This window comes from Netta rufina, assembly GCF_964035555.1.
Source record: "Netta rufina genome assembly, chromosome: 7".
Taxonomy (NCBI): Eukaryota; Metazoa; Chordata; class Aves; order Anseriformes; family Anatidae; genus Netta; species Netta rufina.
In genome coordinates this window covers 16,627,926-16,652,070 of record NC_140130.1, presented here as the reverse complement: position 1 = coordinate 16,652,070, position 24,145 = coordinate 16,627,926, and the positions used below count along the sequence as shown (strand labels likewise).

The 24,145-nt window shown below is 39.0% G+C and overlaps 1 protein-coding gene across 11 annotated transcripts in view; it reads right to left on the bottom strand.

Moving 5' to 3' along the window:
* USP54 (ubiquitin specific peptidase 54) overlaps window positions 1-24,145 on the bottom strand; it is a 98,479-nt gene that overhangs the window by 6,290 nt on the left and 68,044 nt on the right. For 6 of the 11 annotated variants that reach the window (XM_084290533.1, XM_084290536.1, XM_084290537.1 and 3 more), the window contains 11 exons: window positions 22,740-22,889; window positions 21,146-21,314; window positions 18,026-18,196; window positions 13,804-13,935; window positions 13,182-13,565; window positions 11,785-12,016; window positions 10,816-10,955; window positions 9,607-9,780; window positions 6,583-6,702; window positions 5,200-5,392; window positions 1,469-2,922 (listed from right to left, as the gene is read on the bottom strand). In XM_084290533.1, the coding sequence (XP_084146659.1) occupies window positions 1,469-2,922; window positions 5,200-5,392; window positions 6,583-6,702; window positions 9,607-9,780; window positions 10,816-10,955; window positions 11,785-12,016; window positions 13,182-13,565; window positions 13,804-13,935; window positions 18,026-18,196; window positions 21,146-21,314; window positions 22,740-22,889 (3,319 nt within the window). Of the gene's footprint in view, window positions 1-1,468; window positions 2,923-5,199; window positions 5,393-6,582; window positions 6,703-9,606; window positions 9,781-10,815; window positions 10,956-11,784; window positions 12,017-13,181; window positions 13,566-13,803; window positions 13,936-18,025; window positions 18,197-21,145; window positions 21,315-22,739; window positions 22,890-24,145 lie in introns of those variants that run through there. The other 5 variants (XR_014618629.1, XM_084290538.1, XM_084290541.1 and 2 more) reach the window with 5 other exon arrangements.

The window sequence follows — 24,145 nt, the reverse complement described above, 5'->3', positions numbered from 1 at the left end:
CTAGTTCGTTACATAGATATTTTGTTTTCAAACAGAATTTGCAGAGCTTAGGAAGAAGCATTTGAAAGTCACAGCAAATAAGAAGCAAAAATCTCAAACACAAACTTCAAAAGAATATCTGTATCTCATCCCTCATGATGTGGTGGGAAAACAGGCAAGAAAAGTGTTAGCATAAGAACTAAGGCATGACAGAATTCTGGGGCCCTGGTTAACATTAAAGCAAGCGGGCTCTATCCTGCTAGGTGTCTATAAAGAAGTTCCCAAATGAGTGTGCTAAAAGGGAACACATGAGACCTTCTGATCTAAGCCCATGCAAGAGAGTATCTGTGTGGGGAGATCTTGCCTAATTCTGAAACAATAAAAAAAAAAAAAAGAAGAATATGGCTTACACTTTCCTGGCAGACCTGATCTTAAGTAAGATGAGAATTTCATGGAATATTTGAGCTGTTGTATAAAAGCCTGTTCAAGAGCTTACTAGGGTATTCACTCTGGTCACAGCCTGGCTTGATTTACAAGGAAAAACAGAGGTTCCTACCCCTCCCCACAGTTGCAGGGCATAGGGAAACCTGTCTTGCTATAGGGAAACCTATATTGCTATGTATTTTGTACATGCACATACTTCGGTATCCATCAAGTTTTAGGCTGCTTTGCATTTGATTAGAAAATTTGTAGCTCTGATACAAAGCCATGGATCAAAAAGAAGTTTGTTTCACTTGTGCTAGGCTGAGAATCAATGTTGTCCTATCCCAGAAGATAAGAACAGCTTAAGTGGAACTGGGCTGCTATCGTCACACTCAGACAGGTATCTCCAGCAATGTCAGAGCTGTTCTCACCAAGAGCACCAGAATCTCTTAGTTTACTTTTGGTACCAACTCATCTACAAGGTCTCAAGGATCTTAGCACAGACCGCGTACCCTCAGTGCCACTTTCACTTTTCCAAAACTTAAAGCATATGTTCCTTAGCCAAAAAAAAACAAAAGTTCAACTCTCAGAGACCTAGTAACACTTCTAAAAAAGTTATTCCCCTCAACCACGTACAGACTAAACTCTCAAATACAATACAATTACAGTTAAAATTCACAAGTTTGGAGAACATTCATTCCAGGCATAGGAACAGTTTAATGAATTGCAGAGGTGATGCAGAATTTTCAAACAGCAAAAGTCAGTAGCCTGACCTAAACAGCTGGCTCCCTGCTTGAAAAAAGGAATCAATTATTTCCAGATAACAAGATACTAACAGATATTGCTGCTTGGCAAGATCAACAGCTACTGCAGCCTCCCCAGACAGTACAATCACAGTGCTTCTCTATCCCTATGGGTAGAATGGTTTCAGAATCCTCAACCTGAATCTTTCTGCATCTTTGCACAAATTTTTCTGCTTTTAATTAAACTGACTGAAAAAAACACCTTCAACTATAATGAAATACATAGGCAGGTCAACCAAGAAAAACAACTGCAGCATTCTTACCTGATTGGTCAAATGGATACCTAGCACTGTCCTGTCTTCCCAAGAAAGGCCTAGTGGCCTGAGATGCCTGCAGACTAGTCTGATAGAGGGATTCCAGTTCTGAGAGCTCCTGTTCTGTGTCTTGATTCCACTGTGGATGCAGATGTACTGGGATCCTGCTCAAGTCATCTCCAACTGCTCTCTGATCAGAAAGGGATGGACTTCTCCCAGGTACAGGAAGCCATTCAGTATTCTTATTATCCTTCTGAGAACTGTAATACCTAGTAACATTATCCACCCAACGGTCCACAGGCATAGAGGCAACCATGCTACTAGTAGCTCCATCATCCACCTGTTTCATTCCTCCATCATGACAGTGCCTTTCCAGGTAGGATGCAGGGTCTGCTATATTCTGTCCACCTCTTCTACACAGCTCTTCACTGTGAGCACAAACACTCTTAGAAGCAACATGCTGGGCACTAAAACCCTCCAAAGAAACTACCCCATCCCTAATATCCACAGTTGAATATAATTTTTCAGAAGACTGGTTTTTGTTCTCTTGGTTTTGATGGATTAGCTGTCTGTAACCAGAGGGTGAAGGGTTGATGAAAGATTTTTGTATTAACTTTGGAGACTTCTCATCCTGACATACTGCAGCAATCCAGCCTTTTTCATGAGTACCTTTTCTCTGGGAGACTGCATGCATTTTCTGAAACTGCTCTGCCAAGGAGCGAACGTGTCCCTTTGTACTAACACCCTCAGATGTGCAACTTTCTGCTGTGCCATGTTCATCCTGTGAGGGTAATAAAATCTCATGGCTGTTTGCTCTGGAGTACTTGTTTGTTTTCTGCAAAGGATCCAGGGAGCATTGCGGTGAAGGGGATGAAGTTGCAGGGGTCATTGCATGATAGCCCCCTAAATGATCAATGCTGGGTCGCACTGGAGAGCTTGCAAGTTTGGAACAAGGACTGCACTGGTTGTCCTTTTCAGGAGATGCTGCTTGTGGTGGATGTGGACAGTGCAATGTAGGCAAAGATCCACAGTTTACTGTGTTAGCCTTGGATTTGTACTGAGGTGTGAGAATGGGTGTTATGCTATGAACCTCTTCTAACTTGCTGCTACTGCAGCATTCCCTATAGTCTTTTGGCCCTGCGGCTGTGGTGTCAATAAATTCCACACTATAGTGGGCATCATTCTCAGTTCTTGCAGGCCTCTCTGCCAACCCTTGCCTATAGGGAAAAGAGGGAACTTGGTCATGAAAATCAGCAGAAGCAGACTGGAAGTTTGGAGATATCCTGTTGGATGGATTGCTTTCAGTAGGGGACAGGGAGGAAGACTCTGGATATAATGATGAGTGCAATTCATGGCAGGAAGCAGGTGGGTGGAAGAAAGAACTGGACCCAAATTCCACTTCTTTGTTGGGTTCCAGTGGTACCTCCTGGCTCAGCAGTACTTGGAGCGGGCCAGTCTGTTCACTAAAACACACAGAAGGGTAAATGATTAGCAGTAGTCATTGCTTACGTTTATCCCTAGGGTGCAGAACTTACCCTATGCTACATACTCCTCAAAACACACTTTTTTTTTTTTTTTTGCTAACTGAATTCTGATGAAGACTTGGTATTAAAATTCTGTAGATACATACATGCTAGTCCTTTGCTTCTAAGTCTGATTTCCTACTATAATTGAACTGCTGAATCCATTTCATATTTTGAATATTACTTTACTACAGTTATGCTTTATAGAAACTTTCACAGTATTCTTGTACAGCACCCTAGGCACTTTAACCAGCAGACTGAGTGTGTGAGAAGGAATAATTTTAAGAATAGTAAAAATAGCATTTACATAAAATAAAATTGGTTTCCAACATTAACATCTTAGATTTTTTGGTAAATACTTTGGACAAGTTCATGATCTGAGTATGAACTGATATTTCCATAACGTCCTCTCTCTCTAGGTAGCTTCACATAAAATAACTTGACAAATGGAAGGAACAGGTTGAAATCTCACACATTATCGCTGTATTCTCAGCTTTGAGATATATATCCAACAGGTTAAATAAAGTTCATGTTAAATATATAACCACTATTTTGCAATAATTTGCATTCTATGTATACTTCTAAATAAGAATTTGTATTCTTATATACCAATGTAAGACAATTATGTCCTTAGGTCATACACGTCCTTGGCATTTTTCTGCATTTAGTTCAGCATTTAAATATGCAGACCTAAAAAGCAGTTCCAAGTTCACGTCCCTGTGAGGAGACAATAGGCTACAAACAGCTCCAACAGAGAACTTGAAGGAACTGTAACATCAATGCTTTGCTTCCTCCTTGAGACACATAAAATGGAAGTTAACATCATGAGGACCTAGTTGTGTATAGCAGAATGACCTTGTCTGTGACTAATTGCAAGGTTTGCACTGTCTATAACTTTTTTTTTTTCTTTAATCAAAGTAAGAGTTCAAAACTCTGGCTATGAGTAGATTTTTTTCATTGTCTGCAATATTAGTATTTTGTTCAATACAACTTTTGGAAATGTAACATTCTTTTCACAACGCAGCAGAGAGCAAGCACAACATGAACAAAATTAGTTTAGAAAGTTTTTCTTTTTTCTTTTTCTTTTTTTTTTTTAATTTTCTTAAAATCTGCCAAAATGCATAACTGGGGCTCTGCATTTTTCCTTTGAAGGAGAATACAAGGGACCCCTGATTGACAAAATGATCAGCCCTCATTATGTACAATCCAGGTACTGCATGAAAAGAACATTATGATCTATAGCTTGTCTGTGTGTAAATTAATTGAGTTTTAGTATATAGGTGTATGTGGCATTTTAAAAACAGGAAAAGGAAAAGATTCTCATCTGAGATTTCATCTAAGTTTATGATAATACAGCATATAAGAAAGGAGAAAGGAAAGAAAAGTAACAGTTCAAGAAACATCCTAAGAATTAGACAGGGATGGTCTAGTGCTAGGAGGGAATGGTATGGGAAGAAAGAAGGGTTAAACTGCATGCTAAAGAGGGTAAGAAGGATCAGTTATAGCACAGAGTTAATTATGCTGGAGTTGAAGTTCATATGGAAGAAAAAAATCATGAAGAGATGTTGAAGAGCCTGCTAGGCCAGGCTACAGGAAGCTGGGAAGCACAGAAGGAAAATGAAGAATGACAGAGCATCAGGGAGAGTAAGTCAAGGTGACAGGAGCAGGATCTAGATCCAAGAGCTGTACCACAGCACCACTACAGAAATGAACTAGAAAGAAGAGACCAGTGTACCTGATGCTTTTCAGACTACAGTGCACTGAAACATGTTGGTTACTGTTCCCAATATAAAAGCAGCTATAGCAAGACTTCTGTGATAGTCCAGTCTTTTACTGATTGAGCCCTCAAAGTGCTCCTGATAGTGAAGAGTTGCACGTTATATCCTAAGACGCCCCCCCTCTGGCCAGGTTATCATCTAACATTCTTTCTCTCTGTACACAAAAATCAATGCTGCAAGGCACTGACTCCTACAATTCTCTGTCAAAGCCCATATTTTGAACACGTGCACAGTGAACTATATTCTAAAAAGATTGGGGAGGGGGAGAAAAAAGGTAGCTGACCCTCTTAAAATATGATTTAACCTAAAGAAGAAAATAATGAGGAACAACGCTAGGATTTGGACTACCCAGGGGAATATATATAGTTGGCTACTGATTTTCAGACTGCACTGCTCAGGTGCAGCTCAGATCTGGGTCTAGGTGATATACTTGGACTACCTTGTAGACTGGGCCATGGTGCCGCCCTGTGGTGGGTGGCAGGTTGGCGACGGCAGCGGCTGCGATGGCTGTTGGTGCTGCATGCGATCCTGGAGGCTCCGGGCTTTTCGGATACTGATTTGCAGCTTCTTATCGACTAGGGCTCTGCTGTGAGTGCTAGAGCTGGCATCATGCATGGCAAGTCTTAGTTTAGCTAAAATGCAAAAGAAAACATAGCAGAAAAACAAACAGAAAAAAGGAATAAAATTGAAAAGAAAAAAAAAAGAAAAAAGATGCAGCAAGAACATAAAACATGGACCATGCAAATACTGCCACACACGAGATCACAAGGATGCTACTGTTTCCATTAATGCACATTCAGCTTAGCCAGGTGTCCAAACAAGTTAATTGAAACTAAACCAAAATAAAGTTAAAAGAAAAAACTGATCAAGTTTTAGCCCAACTTCTCATCCCCTTGACACAGGCTCTTTCCAACCCTACCACATTGCTGCTTCATTCATCTTTCCTCCTTCTGTATGCTCCATACCTGGGACTCCCTTTATGTGCAGGAATACCAAGCTGGGATCTGAAATTCAGCACATACCTTGCTGGAATGAAAGCTAAGAGAGATTTCACAATAGCTGTATATTGCCCCTTATTCTGCAGCCCATAAGAGGCAATTTCAATTTCAACAAATGCACAGAAACCGCCTACCCTGTCTGCAGCCATTCTATACAGACAGAGAGGAGCATGGGGTGAGACAGCCAGCCAGTCATAATGGAAAAAGACCAAAAAAAAAAAAAAAAGGAAATCACATAGCACACATTCTCAAAGGTCACAATGCATTTAAGCACTTCTATGTCCTATTGCTTTTCTTCTTGAGCATTAGGTACAGCATAGGCTCGTTTTTGTTTTTTTTTTTTTTTTTAATTAATCCAAAGGATGTAAAGAGTAGGCTACTGTTTTCTTCCCTATGCTACATCCTCCATGAGAAACAGGGGAGCTTAATGCCCTTTGTAATTTGGCCTGAGGATTGGGAAAATTGCTAAGTGAGGGCCAAGTGGCACAAAGAGTTACCTACGGGGTGCTTGCTGAAAGGCAGCATTTAGCACCAGAAAGGACACATCAACATCCCAGTGCTGTTATCGCCTTAGCGCTGGAGAGAACAAAAACAGATGCAAACATGAAAATACAGAGATGAAGAAGAATAGGACTACAACCCCAAAAACAAGATACTTGAAAAAAAAAAAAAAAAAAAAAAGATTTTGTCACCCAGCACTTTCTAAAGACCATCTGGATTCCCGTATTACAACCTGACAATTTAATATGATTAAATATTTCACAGTTTTCTAAGATATTAGCACTGTCAAAAGCGCAATAGCTCAAGCGGTTAGAGTTACTTACATATAGCTTCGTTACAGAGAGCCAAAGCTGCAGCACAATCCCCCTTCTGCTCCTGATTCAGCGACTCTTCAAAGATTGAGTCTGCCTCCTGCATGGACTTCTCAAAGTCATCATTCCTCCCTGCAATGGGCAGCACCCTTCATTTTGGTTTCATTCTGTGCAGAACCCTCGTTTACCCTCATCCCATTTGTGATCGCCAAATTGTTCCACACATTGACTCATTAGCAGCAGACCTCTTGCAAGGGCTACACATATCCCAAACCATCTATGGTAACACCTAAACTTTCCTAAGCAGGAGTATAACTTAAGCACCCTGATATGCTTGACACACAGAGTAGAACTATATAAAACATTTTTTTCCCCTCTCAAACTTTGCTTACTTCAGAGACCTGTATTTGCATAATACACTGTTTTCAACAGTCTGAATTAGTATAAAAAAGGCAGCATGGACATGTTATAGAGCTAATTCTGATGACTTCTATCAATTAGAAGTAACTTAAATTTAGAATTGAATTCATCAAAAAATAAATCAGACATCCAATTACTTCCACACAAAATGTCTTCAAACTGAACCTACTGAGATATCCACAGAACAATACTTAGACTTGAATGCGTGTATGAATGCAAAAAATAGTTCCATGGATGTGTCGAGTGCATACACTCAACTGCTGAAAGAGACATACAGACTATGGAAACCTAATGGTCTTGTAGCTGTAGAAGAAAAACATGGGGAAGGAACTGAAAAGATATGGAAATCAGTCAGTAATTATTTTTACGTCACTTTAGAAAATAGCACTGGAGAATAAGAATAAATCATCCTTAGACACAACAGGGAAAGATGAAACACTGTGTCCTGGCATCAGAACATCCAGTTCTGAGAGGAGAAAATGCCCAGACATGCTGGTGTCATCTATTAAACATTATGCAAGTTGTATCCTAAAATGTACACAAATGAGGCCAGAGAAGACAGAAAACAATAATAGACTGTTTCATTTGGGGGTGGGCTCCTTTTCTGGAAGGTCTCCGTTTTGACAGAGAACATCAATATCTTTTTGACCAACTTGTATAGCACACACCATGGCCTGACCTGCTCCCCAGCACCCTTGTGCAGAAATGCAAACACACAAATCCCAAAGAACTCATGAAAAGCGATTTCTGCTGAGAGAAGTGAGATCTGTTAGAGCAGTGAGTTAATCAAGCAGCACATTCAGTTTCAAAATCAAGGCTACTGAGGCTCATAAGCAAGGCCAGTATTCTAAAGTTAGCTTTCTTTGCATGAGTTTAGCATTTTACTTGAGGGGAAAATGAGTCACAAGTGTTCTGGAGCTCTGTGTACAAGCAAGCATTCCAGGCAATCAAGCAGTCTGTTAATGTTAAGCAATTACATCTCTGACTGGGGTGGGGAAAGGCTTAAAAGGAACAAATGAATACCTTCCCAGCTCTCAGGTCAATAACTAACTCAAATATTGCACTGAAGTCTTTTTGGATTAAGCATTATTCTAGTTCGCTTTCTTCCTAACACTGAAAACCCAAGCTATTTTTGCTTCTACCAATTAATGCAACAAGAGGTCAAAGAGGGGCCATTTCTTGGAAAACCGTGCTATTCCCTTTGGGCACGAAAAGCAAAGACGACATCCTCGTGCTCAAGAACAGAAGTTCCCATTTCAACTTTTACATCATTATCATTTATGCTACGAAAATAAACTACACTAATAAAAAGGTATCTGCTATGTTAGATCATAACTTGTCAACTGGCCACTTGCAGGTCACAGCAAAACCATAAAGGATAACCTAGTGGCTCACTGAAAACACAAACCGTAACAACATTCACAGTGAGACATTCTCATAAAGATCCTATTTTTCAGCTGCCACTGATACAGTGACATTCTGGCTCTGAGCAGCTGGCACAGCCATGGGCTGCAGAGTGATGGCTGCATTGTGCCCTCAGCTGGCACTGTTGTGGGTGCCCTATCCATCCTTCACTTCTGTCCTGTACAACAACAGCACCTTAACTCTCTTCTCCTATACCAGGTAGGAGAGAGTAGTGTAGGGGTCTCAGGAAGCTTGTCAACACAGGAGACTACAGTGCCTTGGTGGGATTGCCCCAGTCATTTGGGAGGGCAGAGCCTAGGCATTTTACCAGACCCCTTGCCTTTGATGGCCACCAAGAACCCCATGCTTACATGCTACACTAGGTTTCATTCAATCCCTACTAGGTGGTTCACCCCACCTTCTCTGACTCCCCTTACTGGAGACTAGGAATAAAACAAAAGGTGCTAATGTGAATCCTGTCACCAAGCTCCTTCTGTTGCAGTTCCATTCTTCCCATTAAATTCCAATTAAACCCTTTCTGCTGCCATCCCCAGCCAGAAACATAAGGAGTCTTGGAAAAGTCATAATAGAAAATAAAAAGCCAAATATTAACTCTTGTTTTTTCTCAATTCTTGTCCCTTCTGAAAGGCATCTATGCCAAACCCTGCTCAGATTTTCAACACTAGACCAGATAAGCTTGCCCCAGTACTTGTTCCTACCCCTGTGCTGCGGCTGCACAGCTGAGCAGGGAGGGAGAGTGGAAAGTAAAAGGGCAGAAACAGGCAGAATTGCTTAGGTCAGTGGTGCTACCAGACAGAAACTAAAACAAAACTGTGGTCTAAATGAACCAGTTATGCTGCAGGTGGATCTGAGGCATCTAAAAAGTGCTCATTCCAAGATGCTGGTTGAAACCTTATAGCTAAATCTAGGTATCACTAGTACACATAAAATGTAAAGGTGTAAATATATACAAACACTATACATTAGGAAATATCTTGTTGTTATTGTCACAATCAAGAAAGAATTCGGTTAAAATAACAAATTGCTTTCTGTGTTCAACAGGATTGAAATTGATGGTCTTTCACTAACTGAAGATACAAAATTCTAATACTGGGTGGGTGGGGAGAGACATATAGTAGAAAATTAAGTTCAAAGGTTCAAAAAAAATTCAGCACCACAATCTTGCAAAATATACTGCATTCAAAAGGTTACCCTGATTCTGCAGTTCATCTAGATCCATGAACCTGCTGGGACGGGGATTAAAGCCCATTGCTGCCTCCATTTCCTTTTCTCTTTTCCTGCGCAGTTCTTGTTCATGTGCTCTCCTTGCCACCTCCTCTTGCAATTCATCCAGTTCACTCTTTAAAGGGCCAAAGATCTCCCCACCTTCCAAAAAAATATTTTTGATAGTAAAATCTCTCAAAGTATCCATTAACAGACAAGTAATGTTAATGAAAAATACAACTGCCATTAGCAAATAGCATACTGACCAAACAAAGGCTACAGAATTTCAGACGAATTCTGCTTTGTTAAATTTTAGTTTTAAAACCCTGCCCAAGCTATTTGGTTTCCAATTCCCCTCTCTGTGTCAGTGACTCTGGTAGAATCATTGCAGTGTTGCTTCATGATCCCCTGTAGCACAGTCCATCCTTTAATCCACTGACCCAAGAAACAGCAAATTTGAACAGAGCAAATCATCAGAAGAGAACCCTAAATGGCTGCTGAAATCTTGAGACTTTTTATTGTGCCTGTAATTTGCATCATTAGCTTTAGAAAGTAAAACAGATTCCAACTGAGATAGTTTTCATCCAGGTGCAGAAGCAGATAAAAATGGGAGGAAAAAAAATCTTATCAATGTTCTACTCAGCACAGAAGAAATTAGTCTTCACTCTCATTTCAACTATGACCTGTGTTCAGAAAGCATCTCCCCTCCTCCCTTCCCCAGACATTCTCTGGAATAAAGTATTTGCTCAGTATAATCAGAATGTGTATCTGCAGAAAAGCTCAGCTTTAGCCCAAACATCCTGTAAATATCCACTCTCACTTGTGACAATTTTCAATGCTGTATACCATTACAAGCTTCTTTTCAGTAGTTATTACCAGTTATGCTCAAGACAACATTTTGCACTGACAGCAGAACACTGAATTATGGGAAAGAATAGGGAAAAAACTTTATCAGTTAAGTCAATCTTTGTTGAAAAAGATACCAGAACAACATGATCAAAGGAATATTCCAATAAAGTTTTTTACAATCCCCTTTGGAAAAGCAAAAGTTACATCTTGTAAAACTGTGCTATATTGCTCAGTGTTTCATTTCCCCTTCCTCGTAATTCCACTGTAAAGAAAAGCATCCAGAAAGTAAAGAACAACTCCAGTACAATTTATCTTGTGGAACCACGACTACTGAGAAGTACATCCTACCATTTCCAATGGTGCGTGCGCTGTTTGTCCAGCTCCCACTTGAAGAATTAGACTCCACTTCCAGGATGCTGCTACTATGAGACTTGGGAATACTGCGCCAAGCAGGAACCAATCCACCTGCCCGTTTCATGTGAACATCCCTCCAAAAAGAGAACAATTACAGTACACAATGTTACTACTATCTTCAGGAGAAATTGTGTGTGCATTTTCTATGATCACAAAAATATTTACTCACATTTTACTTTTACATCCTCATGGGGGAAAAAAAGGTCTACCACAGGAAAGTCTTTGGAAAAACAGAGTAAGAGAAAGCAAACAAGGGGAAGGGACCATAATTCTAATCTACTCCAAAGACTACCCAATGCATATTAAAACCATGGTCTAATAGCTGTTCTCAACTGATTTTAACAGCTGAAAATCTGTTCTGGCTATAAACATGCTTGGTTTGTGATTGCATCAGCTCTCCAAGCCAAGGAGAGAAACACATTATGATGCCTATTTATTTTTGCATATAAATATTGCAAAAATATCTTACAAGACTTCAGTGAATTTTTCAAACTGGCAGGGTCATATGACTGTTGATTTCTGATTTTCTAAACAGATTAAAAAAATCAAACAATGGTTTATCCAAAGGTCAATCAGATGGTTCAAAGGACATGCAAAGTTTGATATTTGAGTTTTCAAATCAGAGACTAATTGTACAGCTATTTCAAATGCATCATTTTAACATTCTTCATTCAACTGAATGCCATTTATTTCCTCCTCACTTGCACTAAGCTATCAATATACCAACAAGAAAAGGAATCGGTCTCACTCAGATGCTTATTTCCCTTGCCTCAATAAATTTGCACTGTAAGCTCAGACCACTCCTTCTTGTTGCTTTTGTTTTGTTTTTAATGTCCTATGTCATTATGTAACAACAAAAAAGAAACAGATCTCACTCCAAAAATGAAGTTTGTTAAAATCTACCTGTGGTTGCTTGAGCTTTCAGACAAGGGCATATCCAGACTAACTGGACTGTTACTGTTGCGCTCACTGCTTTCATATCCAGACTCCATTCTCTGTATTAGATGAGGATGTTGATCCACCATATGCTGGGTGCCACGGCTTAGTACACCACGTTTGTATCTGACATTTGACTGGCTTGATCTTGTTTCTTGAACAGCACGTTCCTTCACTTCATTCTCCATAAGCTCTTTACCTGTTGAGATAATATAGCCTAGTAGAAGATCCAGGTTTCTTAACAGCAAATCATCTACACATTTTCGCTTCTCAATTATACTTAAACCAGAAGCACTTTAATATCACCTAATATCAGCAACAGGAATCAAAAAAAATTTACTTTTCTGATAACATGAAGCAATAACCTCTTCAGCAAATTCATTTTCAAATCTCTCCCATTTAATGCTACCACATTCCCACCAAGCAACAATCAGTTGCAGAAAGAAAAATCCCTTTCTCCCTGTAACAACTTGTATTTGTCCAAAATCATTTTACAGTATACCCAACTGTGCCTTTAGTATTTCCACTTCATAGTTGTTACTGTACTGTCATATGTACTTCAGATACTGCACTTTTTACTTCATTTTGCCATTTACAATTTGATGAGGCTCATATATTGTGTCATTCATGTAGGACAGGAGAACTAGAAAACTTTTTAAATTCTTCCTTGCTGATCTTACTTCGTTCCCACTTGCCTCATGTTTACTCCCCTTGTTTTCTGTTCTTGAAGCTGTTCTCTTCTCCCTTCATCTTCCCTATAAATGGATGTTCCTTCACGCTGCCCCATTCTTTTCAATCTTTAGTTCCTTCTGGTTATCCCTGTCCCTCTCAAGACTCCAGAATTTCTGCAGGTGTCCTCATTAACCACAACCCTGCTGCCAGTCACACAAATCTCTCCCTTCTCATCCATACACTTTCCCCTTTAAGCACTTAAGAAAGGAGAGTAGCAGTTCCAGTAGCATGACAGTATAAAAGACAGGAATGGGTAAACACCTGCTCTCCACAACCTTTACAGTTTCAGGAGCATCCACTTCTTGATAGAGGAAAATAACTGTTACATTCATTTGCAGACCATGGAAAGGGAAGCAGGGGGAACAAAAGATACCTGAAATTGTTTCACAAGAGATTCCATTACCTGCAAGAAAAACCTGCAAAGCCTAGGACAAAGTCTTTACACAATTTTACACGGAAAACAAACAAATATCACACATGCAACATAAATACACACAGAAATTAGCCTTCAAGGACATGAATCACCAACCTACATGCCATCTTCAAAATTTCACTTCTCAACTTAAAAAGGAAGAGTAGAAGACTGTACATTCCACATATCTGTAAGTAAATCTTTCTTTCCAACTGCTTACCTGCCTCTTCAGAGAAGGGACTAAGCTGCGTGTAGCCACAATGTTTCCTCTTGTCTTTACTGAAGATGCTGTCTATATTCAGAGATTCTCTTTTGGGTCTCCAGGTCGGTCGGTACCTGCTAGATGAACTGGATTTAGACTCACTACTGGTACTCTCCACTTCCCAGTCTCGAGAATGTGCAGATGATAGGCTTTTTGAAGGCCGTGTTTCAGCCTGATCCGTACTACTCCCTCCATGAGAGGAATTTTGGTTGGTTTGAGAAATTTGCTGTGGTCTGCTGTGGATCATATTGCTCACTGTTTCTTTAAATTCCCTCAGTCGGCTTGTGCTGCTGGATGGTTTGGGGGCAGCTCTGGGGGCTTGTTTCTCTTTCAAGGTTTCTCCTGCATTTTATAAAAGACAGGGCAACAGCCACAAATATAACTCCAGATTAAGCCAGCAGCCCTACTCACAGCATCTTCATACAGTCTTTGAAAAGTAAAATAAAAACACAAACACAAAAGCAAAGACAATACAAAATGCTATGATGTACAAAACGAGAAAAGAAATGCACATACACTCTGAGGATCTTAAAAACATTTAGAAAGGTATTGATATTTCAAATAAAATAATGTTTCTTGCCTTCACTGTGGTATCCTGATGACTGAGCCTCATCTCCTTTTCGCCGAGACCGGCTAGAACTCCTTTTGCGGTCTGCCAGTGAGCCCTTTTTGGAAATATGCCTCTGATTACACTCACTGTCAGTCAGGTGCCCTGAAAGAACAGAAGAACGCATCTGAGATGACAAGAGCCTTCGGACCAATTGCTCTCTGTGCTGAAACAGTAGGGCTCTCCTCCTTAGGAGCTGCAGACACTCCAATGCTAACTGGCAGGTTTGGATAACTTCGTATCCAGAAGTTATTCATTTTGTCCTGCGGGTGGGGTGTATTTTAAGGTCACAAACAATACAGCCCCTCCAAGGACCCTAGTTAGTGACAGATATCCAAAGGGAGCAGAAAAAGTTGAGCGTGCCTTGTCTTCTAATACTCTAAGGGTGTTACTTTCTTGCTGTCTGAATACTTGGTCAGTTTTAAGAGCCACCAACAAAAAGTTGAGGACAGCTTGCTTGACATTAGTCTGTTGAATGAAGGCTCAAACACATGAACAAGTCAGCATGTAGTAATAAGTTAATGCACACCATTTGCTTCTCCGTACTAACTGTGCTCTCTTTGCAGAAGTAATTTGAGTTAGCTTAGGCCACAACGAAGAAGCCTCCGTTGGCTCTCAAGGGCTACGCCAGCTAATTCACATCTGCCACAAACTAAGAGCATACACACAGATTATCAGCACAAATCAGCTGACACACAACAATGTTCCCTTACTCATGTGTCCAAGTCCTAGCATTTTCTCTTGCACACAATTTGTTCTCCTTTTCCTCACATAAAAGGTGAGTTAAGCATATATGACATTTAATTACAGGTTTTCTCTACTGCCATTTCTTTTAACATTACGGTTCTCACACACGGTCCTAAGCCTGCAAGCACAAACACACGCATGGCTTTACTCACGTGAGCAGTCCCAAGCAGAGATGCAGGGTAAGAAGGGAATTTATGAATAAGCTACAAAGACTTCTCTAGCCTTGACATCACCAAATTTCACCTTGTATAGGATGACAGCAGAGAAAAACCCCCTACTACCCAACAGTGGATTAACAGCCCCCACACTACACAGTTGGCATTTCTGAGCCTACCCCTTGTCTAGAAATTAACATAAAAATCAACAATATTCAAAGCAGATTTTGAAAGTAAAAATAATACTTTTAAACAGTTGAAGAAATAATTCACTTTGACTACAACTGAGATACTATAATATCAGTGGGAAGGAGTCCAGACTACAAAAACCAAGCTACACAAGACTTGTGTTTCTATTAGTTTGCAAACTGGAGAGTAATTTTTGTAGCTAAATCTTTAGGGAAAAAAAAGAATACATAAAAGAACTAAGGGAATAGAAGAGAAACATTGGCAATGAAAACAAGATGTATGACTTTTAGGTGATTGAGCATGAGTCAGTCAACACTTTGGGAGAAATCATTTCCCCCCCACAGCATGTACTGTCAAACCTCTTTTAGGGACTGAAAGAACAGTATCTTTTATCTTGATGGGAACCACTACAAGGTAAAAGAAGCTTACACTTCACTAGAGAAGTTGTGTACTCCAAAGCAAAACATTTTTCCCCGAAGTTTGCGACCTGATAGGAATGAATGGCTAATATCCAGTACTATGTTAGTGTATTCTTGTCCTGTAACAGAAACTATTTAAAGATATTCAGTGGTGCTGGAGTTAGCTTTGGGTCTGCACAGACAAATGCAAGAACACAACTTAGCCTTGCAGAACGAAGGCTGCTTGCTGTACATAAATATTTCTCCTTATTTAATGAATTGTAAATTTTGTCATATTCTCACTGAACATTTTATAGCCTTAGAGTAGAAACCAAGAACCACAAGTCTGCAGGACACTGACTGTGTTGTTTCTGCCTGGACCCTCTGGAACAAAGACTAAACCCAATGGAGTGCATGAATAGAGGAATTGTAACACCAGATATATGAGCTGAAACTTCACACATTTTATTTCTTTTATTAAAATAAAAGGCCAGGATTTCTGAGTGCCCAATCACACACCTAAAAAGGTGTCCATTGCTGCACACATTCCTCAATGTCTCATCCTCCATGGGTGGGACAGTTTTATAAGCAAGCAGTAGTATTCAAAGGAATGTTCAAAGGAACATTTTCTGGTGGTAGTGGTCTCTGGTTTTTGGAGGGTGAGGAGGAAGATGGACAAAATATGCTAAGCCAAAAGAATGAAATCAATCAGGTTAAGACAGAATGTCCCCTACTCCATCCCAAGAAAAAATCAGTTGCAAAACTCAGTTGCATGAATAGGGCAGCCAGAATACGCACTTTTTCTCAGCAGCACAGGTTGGTAGGAGCAAGAGAGTGCTCATGCAGCCACTCTCCATGCCCTCATCCTGAAGAACCCAGGTGTCTGAGATCATAAGACCCAATGGTGGTCCTTCCCAGGAGGGCGATGTGGAATAGGGTCCATAAAATTCTGGGCTGCAGTAGTGGGGTAAATAGCCATTACATGAAGAATCCTGCTCTTGCCCAGAATTACTCAATAGCAGCAACAGTTGACAGGTCAATGTGGATGGCTTCTTTATAGCCCCACAGATCAGCATTTGATGACTAAGCAGTTGTATGATTCAGCAGACTGGCTTTTTGGGAAGGTTTTAGGTAGGCAAAAATAAGAGGGAAAAACGTCCAGACAGGTGACTAGCTAAGGGGACAGACTGACTATAGCTAAGGCCAAATCAGGGAAGATGAGGATGACTGAAACTAGGTAGTGAGAGGTGGGCTAGAGCTGGAGGAATAACATAGGACAGAATCAGTAGGAGAAAAAAGAAAAAAGAGGAGAATATTACTACAAAATTATAGAAAACAAACGTATATGTTGAAATTCACCTGCTTACATGTTGGCAGCTATCCCACTACTGTCTTTTTTTTTTTTTTTTTAAACAGACTTGTGACAAATTTTGTTGGGAGGAACCTAATTCAATCAACTGCCTGCCACTTTTATAGATTGTATAAATAACACTCTGCTAGCATTTTCAGTTTGGGCTTCTCAGAACTCCTCAGTTCAACATAAATTATGTTTCCTTACCACTCTCAAATTCTGCTTCAACTTTCCCTTCTTTCTCACACTCTGAGGACAAATACCAGAACCTACAGTGCTAAATATTTCATAACACATTGAAAGTGCCTTTAAATTACCTAAAACCATGAATTACAATCGCTTAGACTTTTGATAAAGAATGAAAAAGCACTGAAGAAAGCCTACGCAAACCATTTTCTTCTAGGTTCAGATGTGAAAAATACTTGCAACATAGATGGTTTCAAATGAACTAAAGATAAATATATTTATCACAAGACAGCAACTATTTTGCAACTAAAAGGACATAGTGGTGTGTTAGCTGTTGACACTGCTGCAACCAACAGTTGCTGATTCAACAGTTTTGTCATCTTAGAAAGTTTTTTAAGGCACAATAAAATAACTTCAAATGTATTTAGTAGGTCACATTTCTGACACTTGAGAAGCCTGCCCTTGACTCATGCACTACTTTCTGAGAACTGAAGTTAGTACTGTATGCAGAAACAGATTGACTGGGGTCACTAGGCATGAGTAATACAGATTTAAGCCTTCAGACTTCCAGCTAACCTCTTTTGAACTAGTCTTTGGGCTGACTGTTCAGCTGCCTGAAGGAATATGAAGACAGACTCCCTTCCTATTGTGAATGCTTGGTCAACTTGTCTCCACAGCACAGGCAGGAGAACAGGAACATCTTATGCTCCTCCTTAGTGCAGTAAATACTAACAACATCCACTTACACAGGAAATCTTTAGTACCCACGTATGTTAGATTCTGGTGATGGAATTGGCTTTCCCAGACAGCTGCAACTCCTGAAATGAGCAAACTGCACACACAACACTTACCAGACTGTACAATGGTACTGCACAACAGACTCTAGATTCCAGGATTTTGTATGACACAAAGAGCAGGTGGATAGTGGATAACAGAAATAGCATCTGTAAATTTTTACCTGGCTAGATGCTAGTCTACAAAGGTCAATAGCAGTTAAAATTATGTAGATCTTTGTCAATACTATGGTTCATTGCAAACCAAAACCATGCTGGATACTAAGCACTGCTCATTATTCTGTTATGGGTTACATTAAAAGATTTTTCATGGGGCTCCACTGTATTCATCATATTTAATGACAATGACTACTCAGATATAATGGTATCTGCTACCTGTATCCCTGCTGCTTTGTGAAGCTGCATCATTCTCCACATTGTAGATGACGGTCCCCTGCGAGTCGGAAGAGAAATGACTGACCACAGACTCATGGTGTGCCTGTTTATACGGATAGCTGTCAGTAGAGGAATCTGTCCTGGTATCACTTGAGATGGAAGGTTCTCTCCCTAGTAAATAAAATAATGTCAAATTACAGAAGCAGCTACACATAAGTTAACTGGAAGAACAGAGTACTTAATATACAAGCTCAAATCCCAGAACACCCCATCTTATGGGAAAAGTTGTCTCCTTTGGGAGGATAAAGGGGTGTCATACCTCTCAAAACCTTTATTTCTCTCTCTCTGGTAACTTGAAATTTATCAGATCTATTTATTATGCAAAATTAAACTATGTCAATTAGCCTACCAAAGTATACACTACTACCACACTGAAATTAACAAAACTAGTCAAGAACAAAACATTATTAAAGATAACAATAACATCAAAAGTCATAATAACAACAACATTTTATCTATTATGAAGCAAAAGCCCATCTAGAACTTCATACTGTTTCTTCTATAGAAGCTGGTGCTGGTCCACTGGGATACTGAAATGGATGAACCACCATGATTCAATTTCAGTATAGTACTTAAATTTGTTAAAACAAAAGAAAAGGACAACCTCCTCCCAACACTTTCATTATACAAAAGTAAAAATCTGAACAGCAGGGAGACTGTTGGCCATTTTATGTTTTGTATACACTCCAGAATATACAGAATGTTTGTTTCATACTTGTTTGTCAGTGGAGAAACTAAAAAATGCGGAAAAATAAAGAAGAAAATTATGGTTCATTTTGCACAAAGCCTGAGGCCGCTTCATAGTTTTGTTGAGACCAAGTCCTGTAAGATGATGTCCTACTTCATGCAATGTAAAAGCTTTTACACTCAAAATTCTCCCCACTTCCTGACTGGTTAAAAATCTTAAAGTCCAAGGAAATACAGAACAGAGGCTGTTTTAGGAAATGACAGTTTCAGAAAGAAAAACGAATATAGGAAAAAGGAATCAGTGCTGTGGAACTGAGTAGTAAAGAACAATTCATAAACTGAAGTCTCCATTCAGCAGAAAATCAAAAACATTAAGAGAAATTATTCGGACTTCGCTCCACATTTCATACCAGGATCTTCGACAATCTTTCCTCCACAATTTGTGGTATTACATTTTGATGTGAATAGATGCATTTACCTGAACCCATCAACAACAGTTCAGGTACGATATTGTGATTAACAGTTTAAGAATAAGCAATTTCAGTTCATTTCTCAATTATGGGCTGTGGATATTTGATAACACCGAGCAGTCCTCAAGTATTCACACTGAGTGCGAGACAAAAAGGCCATTCTAAAAAGCTAGATTAGGATAGAAAACTCTGGATATCAACAAGACTAAAAAACAATCCATTTATATTTGATTGGAGAATTATGTAGAGTATGATTTTTTCTGGCACATCAACCTACAGTATCTCACAAATTCTTTCAGAAGTTCTGTATCGATGTTGAGCACTGCAGACAACACAAGCAAGCCTGAGCAACTCAAGTGTTTTTGAAATGAGAGAGCAGGTTACTCATTGTAACCTTCTGACTTTAATTTGAAAGAAAGCACTTTTTTTTTTTTTTTACTTTTTTTTTATGTATACATATTTTTATGTTCAGCTTCCTGAGGTCATTTTAGAACACAATAATATTAGATACTGAGGAGACACTGAGAAGTAGTGTTAGCTAGGTATTTCCTGGAGAGAAAAAAAAAAAAGCAGAACCACAAGGTCAGTTTATATATAGCGTATATTGACCTGATACTTGTAGAGATGCTCACAACTGATGGATAGCATCAAAGGCCCTCTCCCCACTTCCTGGTTTTCTTCAGAACAGGAAGATAGATTTATGAATTGTAAAGCACCTCGTCAAGTAAGAAGTGAAGGTTTTCTTCCTTCTGCTTTTATTTGCATTTATTTTAAGAAGAGTTGGAGATTTACTTCATTATGAGTAGATTGTCAACACATAACTAAGGGGATAACAGATGTTCTCTACGGATTAGCTAATTTTATGTTTCCTGGTCAACTATTGTCCGCAAAAACCATAAAATATTCCTGGAATTACACTGTATAAATAGGCTAGAATTCTGGAAAAATGCTATATTTCTGGGTTTAGTCTTGCCTTGCTGTTCTTGGCAACCTATAAACCCATCTCTGATACAGGATATTTTCCGCAAATATGCAAAAATAGAAACCATCTTCTTTTGCTAAGCCATTATAATAAGCCCACACCCAGTTTCTATTCTTCATCCTATCTAGATTGCAATTGCATGTCTTTCTCAGAATGTCTCTAGAGGCCTCATTTAACATCCAAAATCATCCCAGAAATTCAGTAAACCAATAGCCCATCAGAACTTTGTTCAGCACGTTGGTAGTGGTCTAAGCTCTGAAGCACCTTAGTAGGACAGACGTTTCTGATTCAATGCAATACCTACAATACAAAGAATTCAGGAAGCAGAGAGACGTTGAAAGCTTCTTTGATAGAAAGTGCTATGCATCTGCAGCTGTAATCTTTTTTGATGCAAAACAGACCATGAAGAATTAAGAAGTAATCATCACCTACAGGCATATGCCTTCACCAATCCCTTCCCCTTTAGTCTCCCACAAACCAGTTCATATTTCACAGATTAAATTCAGGAGTGAAGTTAGGGATAAAGTAATTCTGCAGCTCCCTTTCATTTCTATGAGTTTATGCAACTCAGCTATTATTCCCTTCCTGTTAAAACTGATCATGAATTTGTGAACCTAGTCCTTGAAGTCATCATTTATTGTTCCTCTCTGCTTCCACTCCACAACACTTTCACTGCCTTTTTTTTTTATTATTATTTTTTTTTTTTAGTTTTTCTCCAACGTTTTTTGGAAACATTTACTACACAAACAATCAACAGAGTCTTGGACTGAAAGAGAAGTTCAAAGGTGAAATACTGGAAGTCCTCTAGATCAGCTTTGACAACCAAAGACCCCACTAACAAAAACACACACAGAACAACAAAAAATAAATCACACACAACACTACAGCATAAGGCATAAGCTTGCAGTCCAGACTGCTTACCTGAGTCTTCGCTATCATAGCAAGTCCTGCTATATTGCTGTAAATCCACTTGGGGGGGCAAGTCTTGTGTTGACACGGGAGTTCCTCTTGGATCTGCATACAGCAGCAGCAAAGGCTGATAATGACCCTTAATGCATTTTGTCACAACATCTTTCCATTTTGGACCAATCTGATTTGAAAACAACGACAAGATAACACAAGAAGGACTGTCAACGTTTTCTACAACAGTGTCTATTCCCCCCCTTCTTTCAGAGTTTGATTTTTTCTCCTCTGACATTCTTTAACTCCTTCCATATCCAGTATTGAACGGGAATCATTAAGAAAGCTCTGACCAGTGGTCACGTATTGGAAAACACTTCAAAACTGCCTTAAAATAGGCATTTCCATTCCTCTGAGACTCACGTTATCTAAGAAAAAAGGCACCACTTATGACACCAGCTAAGAACATGTTTGGAACACAGAGGAACCAACTCAACTAAAATCAAAGATATTCCTTATGACTAAACAAATTATAATTTTTGCAAAAAAACATGACCACAAAAATAATCTTTCCTTTCCAGAGGGTTGAATTTTTGTTTTTAATAAAAAGCTGTTCATCCTTTGAACTGTTATGGTTTTGCATCAGTCAAAGCCAAAGATTTAACAAAATTTCTTAATCCATCCACCAGCATAAACAAAATGAAAAAAAAAAAAAATCGCATTTCCAACATGACAGCAAATTTAATTCAAAGCTAGCTACTTTGGCGTGTGAACCTGTTCTGCTATTAGAAGAATCTCCACAAGCATTCTGATAGCCAGGCAACAATTATTATAGCCATATTCATCTCAAAAATCTTCCCCATATACTAATATGGGTTTCACTTAATATGCTTAACATCTGCTCTAACAAATCTACTCTATACACAGTTACTCAACTGAAGCACTGCAGTACCCATCCTTGGCAGTTTTGCTGCAGATAAATGTGACTGAACTAATAGAAAGATTAGTTTTCCCTTCGAGATTCTGCTTGGCATAACTAGCAGACAGTTTTCCTCTCTCATGTTTGTACCTCCATGACTAGAAGGAATAAAAGGAAAGTGGTGTGAAATAAAGCAAAACAAACTAATGGGATGTAGTAACAGTGTGCCAGGATTCCAGCACTGGTATCTGTAATGTCAAGGACCTCATGCTTGGTGAGAATTAAAATAAAGGGACAAACAAGTAGAAAATTGGTCGTTGGCAGCAACCACCAGGGAAGTCTGGCATCTAGATACTTCAACAAGCAACTCCAAAAGCAGGCACTAAATAGCAACACCACTCATCAGTAAGGGAAAGCGAAGCATGTCAACTGTGTGCACAAATAAACAATGGGGGTTCAAACAACAACATGAAAGCAAGATTGGCAGCCGACAGAACAACTAAGAATAGGGCTTCTGAGATTTCTGGTATGCTTTCCTGTGAATGCTTTACTTTGCTCACAAAAAGGTACAGAGCTACAGAACTAGAGTAGCAAAACACACACAATTTCTCAAAATCTTTGAAGAACAGTATGGATTTGTATACAATTAGTTAGAAAAATAATCTCTTAGGAATTTGTTGAGCATTACTTTCTTACCTCCTTGACATGAGCATCATCAAAGTACATCCATTTGCGGATTTTCGTTTGGAAGAAGAAGGTAGAATAATGCTTTCCATAGTAACAAATCATTCCCACCAAATACAGTTCGGAGTGTTTTGCTCTGTCATCAGTTACTCTGAAGAAGAGCTTCAAGAAGGGAAATAAGAAAAATTAAAGCAGAAATCAATAAAATACCCAGCATTTTATATACTGTTTTGCATCTGAAGGCCTCAAAGTACTACAAGAGAGGCATCGTTGTTTTTGCTTAGATTAAGAAAACAAGTCAAAGACTAAAGTAATTGACCAATGTTTAAACGAACCTAGAGACACAGACCAGGAACAGACTGCTATCAACTCACCAAATGCCCGAGAACTGAGTCAGTCTTGGAGACTGTGGCCATGCTTTAAAGATGTTTACAGTGATAGATAACTTCTCTGAATTTCTAGTGTGGTTCTACTCTAAAAATGAATACAAGCAAAACTACTTTGCACTGGAAGAAATTCTCCATATACTGTGTTATGCTTTCTGATTATATGAAATACCATTTAGGACCGTTACTCCTCATCACTTTGTAGAAATAAAGCAGTTCTGACAGTAAACAAGTGGCATTTATTTTAATTTAAGCAAAGAAGATGAAATGAAGACAACAGTAGGTCAGAAGAATTTGGCATATACAACAATGTTTTCTGAATTTAATTGACCATGTTTTATTTAAAAATGCACTGGACTCATTTTTTAGCGAGTTACTGCTTTACTATGCAAGTACCATGCATTCTTAACCACACTTCCATTAACTTGCTCTGATTTTAGTTCACTAAGCACTAGATGTTTTCTTCTGTACATGTATTTTAATGTAATATCTCAGTGCTAGAATATGGCACAGCCAAGATTCAATATATGAATTACTTAGCTTTAAAACAAACTGACGTAGAATAAGTGCATCCTCTGATATATAAAGCTCCATATCCCATACACTAGAGTTAATTTAACCTATCAGTCAGTCACACAATGCCAGCCACCCACCATTTCTCAGAGACTGCTCAGTTATAAGTTATTTCTCCTTGTTACAACTACAGGTGTAAACAAAGAGGATTTAAACAACAAACAGAAACTGTATTTTATGTTCAAAAGTAATAAACTTCTGTTCTTTGTAGTGGAAAGTGTACAAATGTATTTTAATTGAAACCAGTACAAACCGCAATCAGAATTCTCTCACACTTCTATGTATTTAATTCAAACTGTTTTCTGAAGTAATTTTCTCTTATTTTCAAGCACCTTACACATTAATGTAATATAGCTGAAAACACATGATTATGCTAGTACTTTCACAGTTTTTATGAAGCATTCAGAATCAGACCAGATCTTTTGGTCTGCCCTCTATTCAGAGGCTGAAAAGGTAGAG